Source organism: Myxocyprinus asiaticus, chromosome 1 (assembly GCF_019703515.2).
Source record: "Myxocyprinus asiaticus isolate MX2 ecotype Aquarium Trade chromosome 1, UBuf_Myxa_2, whole genome shotgun sequence".
NCBI classification, from domain to species: domain Eukaryota; kingdom Metazoa; phylum Chordata; class Actinopteri; order Cypriniformes; family Catostomidae; genus Myxocyprinus; species Myxocyprinus asiaticus.
The window spans coordinates 51342571-51346993 of record NC_059344.1 but is presented as its reverse complement, the minus strand read 5'-3'; the positions used below and the strand labels follow the sequence as shown (position 1 = coordinate 51346993).

The 4423-nt window shown below is 44.6% G+C and overlaps 1 protein-coding gene across 4 annotated transcripts in view; it reads left to right on the top strand.

Moving 5' to 3' along the window:
- Positions 1-2120: 2120 nt before the first annotated feature.
- Positions 2121-4423, top strand: part of pcdh7b (protocadherin 7b) — a 175785-nt gene continuing 173482 nt past the window's right edge. For all 4 annotated transcript variants that reach the window (XM_051710563.1, XM_051710589.1, XM_051710579.1 and 1 more), the window contains exon 1: positions 2121-4423. This exon is cut by the window's right edge and continues 784 nt beyond it. In XM_051710563.1, coding sequence (XP_051566523.1) covers positions 2121-4423 — 2303 coding nt within the window.

Genomic DNA, 4423 nt, shown 5'->3' with positions numbered 1-4423 from the left:
CTCTATACTGTACATGGTACAAATCCAGTCCAACATACTGTGTATTGGCAGTAATTACTTATTTGTTCAGTGTAATTACAAGTGGACAAGAGAGGGCGCTGTGTAGAAACAATTGGCGCACTAGAGGCTTCCTTGCAGGAGGCAACTCCAGTCCAGTCAGCTCAACCCTTTCAGTCAGAATGTAGCTGGCCACCAACCGCATATTTACACACATATCCCTTAAAACACATTGATTTTCTTTTCAGGAACTAGATACTTACTGATGTAATTCACTGCTAGATACATGAGTTACAAGACATAATCAGGAAGCGCTGTTTGTATATTAAATAAACAGGTAAATAACAAGGGGATATAAAATCGCAGTTCTGCACTGTGCAGTGACACACGCATTTGATTATCTCAGTCAGACTTCTGGTCACTGAGTGTTAAGAGGGAGCCGCGAGAATCACAGTAGTTACTCACTCACTCACTCACTCACTCACTCACTCACTCCTCTACACCAGTGAGTCAACCGAGCGTCGCTGTCCGTGGTGCCTTTTCTGAGAGAAAAAATAAGCCCATAACAGATGGACTGATGTGTGTAAAGTAGTAGAGGAGCATACCGCAGACTTTTACTCGTGCCGTAGAAAACATCACACCACAAACAACCACACACATTTATATTCTAACAGACCGGGAGAGCCACGAGGGGCACCAAAACCGAGACGATGCGTGATGCATGGAATGGGATAATGAATAGACCAAGTAGTGTACACAGAAGGGATTACAAGATGTATTGTTTTTATTGACTGGATATCGAAATATCGATGAAAGCAATCGAATAATGAATTTATTAAGATTAATAATGTCTTATATCATATATATATATATACACACACACACACACACACACACACACACACACACACAGTATACATATATACAGTTTATTAGACCGCATTGCTACCACAATAAGATGTACAAGTAAAAAAAATACTGACACAGCTACAGCAAAATAGCATGAACTCCTTAATCAAGTAGATATCCATTAAGGTCTCCAAGCCCAAGGCTCACCAATTGCTCATTTCTGGATAGTAAAGCATTTATACAAGATTTTACAATAAATTGCCCTTGTGAACCAAAAAAAAAAAAAAAAAACAGAGACCCTAGTCAAACTCTAAAACTAAGCGATGGAATTGAGTTTTGTTTGTCGCACAGGGAGCGCAGCGCGAAGGGGGTGGAGAGAGGGAGAGAGAGAGTGAGGGAGCGCGAGAAAGCGAGAGGGACTGGCGGGCAGAGTGCTGCAGATACACACGCGCTTCTGCTGCAGGTGAGAGGCGCGCGCTGGACAGAGGGGCCGTCCTCGCGCTGGAAATTTAATGACACATTCCTAGCATCTCTGCCAGGATTATAACTGCTTTACTCACCCAGTTTCGCATTTTACCGTGACACCGAATGGCACAGTGGCACTGCGGAGATATGTTTTTTTTTTTCACTCTCTAGTGCAAGTGAGAGAACTATTAGACGTCTTTGAGTGGACTGAAGAAAACAGTCTGTGCGCTTCTGTGTACGGACAGGCACGCGGAGAGGACAGTTCATTTGCGGCTTCATTTGAAGCACAAGGAGCGAAGAAGTTCGATATTTCAGTTTTTATTCCGTTTCCTGGGATTTCATCTGGAGCAGAGAGTCCGAATCTGGGAAGGCAGGATTTTAAAGCACTGTTAACTGATTTTACGCAATGGATTGAATATTTGGCTTTGCTGCATTTAATGAAAAAATATTCTCGGCGAAGTCAAGTCATGGCAAAGACGGATGCATGCTTATTTCAAGTTTACTTAATGAATTTGTGACAGGACTTGAAGACGCAATTATTTTTAGACTTTAATATATTTCCGAAGGACAAATCAGTGGAAATAAAGGAATAGTGCGAGGAATAGTTTTTATTTTGTATTTTTTTTAATAATGCCCTTATCTGCCTGAGTTTGGTTACCACAGAGAGGTATCCCGGTGGTGACACATGCACTGAAAACAATTTCACCCAAGCAAGGAGAAGGTTATTTTTTTGTCAGCTTAAAAAAATAAATAAATAAAACTGTTAAACAAAATTAACATTCATTTTTGCTTGAAAAACGTGAGGAACAATGAGGACTACAGGCATCGTGGACTGTTTAAGCTACTGCTTTCTAATTCTGCAGCTGCTGAGTCAGCCCGCAGCCAAGCAAGTGCTCCGTTACCGTCTTGCTGAGGAGGGTCCTGCCGATGTCCGGGTAGGTAATGTAGCCGCGGACCTCGGCATCACGGCTGGTATGGATGTGACTTTTACCTTAGAATCTGGCTCCGAGTACTTCAAAATAGACAACATGACCGGTGACCTGAGCACGAACGAACGTCGGATAGACCGTGAAAAGCTGCCGCAGTGTCAAATGATTTTTGACGAGAACGAATGTTTTATAGATTTCGAAGTGTCTGTGATAGGACCAGCGCAGAGCTGGGTTGATCTCTTCGAGGGCAAAATAATTATTTTAGACATAAATGACAACACGCCATCTTTCCCCTCTCCCGTTCTTACTCTCTCAGTGGAGGAGAACAGACCAATTGGCACACTTTATCTCCTGCCCACGGCCACCGACAGAGATTTCGGAAGGAACGGAATTGAAAGATACGAGTTAATTCAGGACAACGGGGATAGCTCCGTCAGACGAATTGGCACTTCAGGCTCCGGTAGTGTTGACACTCACGCCGGTAAGAGGAGATTTGACGAGGGGGCGAGCAGAAGCAGCGTCTTTGAACTTCAAGTTGCTGACACCACAGACGGCGAGAAGCAGCCGCAGCTAATTATCAAAGGGGCTCTGGACAGAGAGCAGCGCGACTCCTATGAGCTGACTCTGCGTGTTAGAGATGGGGGCGACCCACCACGCTCCTCCCAAGCCATTCTTAGGGTAATGATCACTGATGTGAATGATAACACCCCACGCTTTGAGAAGAGCGTGTACGAGGCAGACCTGCCAGAAAACAGCTCCCCTGGTGCCCCCATACTGCAGCTGAAAGCAGGCGATACTGATGTTGGTGTGAATGGACAGATCGAGTATGTTTTCGGAGCAGCCACCGAATCAGTGCGGCGACTGCTGCGGCTTGACGAGAGCACTGGCTGGCTCAGTGTTTTGCATCGAATTGACCGCGAAGATGTAAGCCAGCTTCGCTTTACAGTCATGGCACGTGACCGTGGTCAGCCTCCTAAGACTGATAAAGCCACAGTGATCATTAACATCAAAGATGAAAATGACAACGTTCCGAATATTGACATCCGAAAAATAGGACGCATTTTTCTCAAAGATGGTGTGGCTAATGTGGCGGAGGACGTGATTGTTGATACGCCTATTGCACTGGTCCAAGTCTCAGACCGTGATAAGGGACCTAATGGTATAGTAACATGCACTGTTGTGGGTGATGTTCCATTTCAGCTCAAGCCAGCGAGTGAGGTCGAGGGTGAAATGAATAAAAAGAAGTACTTTCTCCATACGTCAGCACCACTTGATTATGAAGCAGTGCAGGAGTATAACGTGGTCATTGTGGCTGTTGACTCTGGAAGCCCTAGTCTCTCTAGCAACAATTCATTATTAGTAAAAGTGGGAGATATGAATGACAATCCACCAGTTTTTAGCAAAAGCACATTGGAAGTTTCATTTCCTGAGAACAATGCTCCTGGTGAGCGTGTTGTCACAGTAGTGGCCTTAGATCCAGACAGTGGCAAAAATGCAGAAATCTCATACTCCCTGGACTCCTCTGTGAACGGAATATTTTCCATTGATGCAGACACAGGTGACATCCGTGTCAACACCATACTTGACAGGGAGCTGATGGAACGCTATGAGTTTAAAGTTATTGCCAAAGACAAAGGCATGCCTGTTCTGCAGGGCTCAGCCACTGTGGTAGTCTTAGTAGCAGATAAAAATGACAACGAGCCAAAGTTCATGCAGGATGTATTTACTTTCTATGTAAAGGAAAACCTGCAACCCAACAGCCCTGTTGGCATGGTAACAGTTATGGATGCCGATAAAGGACAAAATGCAGACATGAGTCTATACATCGAGGAAGAAAAGGACATTTTTAACATTGACAACAACACAGGGACCATCTTCTCAACCATGTCTTTTGACCGTGAGCAGAAAAACACATATTCGTTCCTTGTCAAAGCTGTTGATGGAGGCGAGCCACCCCGGTCTGCTACGGCCACGGTGTCCCTCTCCATAATGGATGAAAACGATAACCCTCCCACTGTTACTTTTCCCATGAACAGCTCATACACACTTCTCTCACCGTCTACTAATGTGAGAACAGTGGTCAGGACTGTCACAGCTACGGATACCGATACAGGTGTCAATGCTAACCTTAGCTATAGTATTGTTGGTGGCAATCCATTTAAGTTGTTTGAAATTGATGCAGG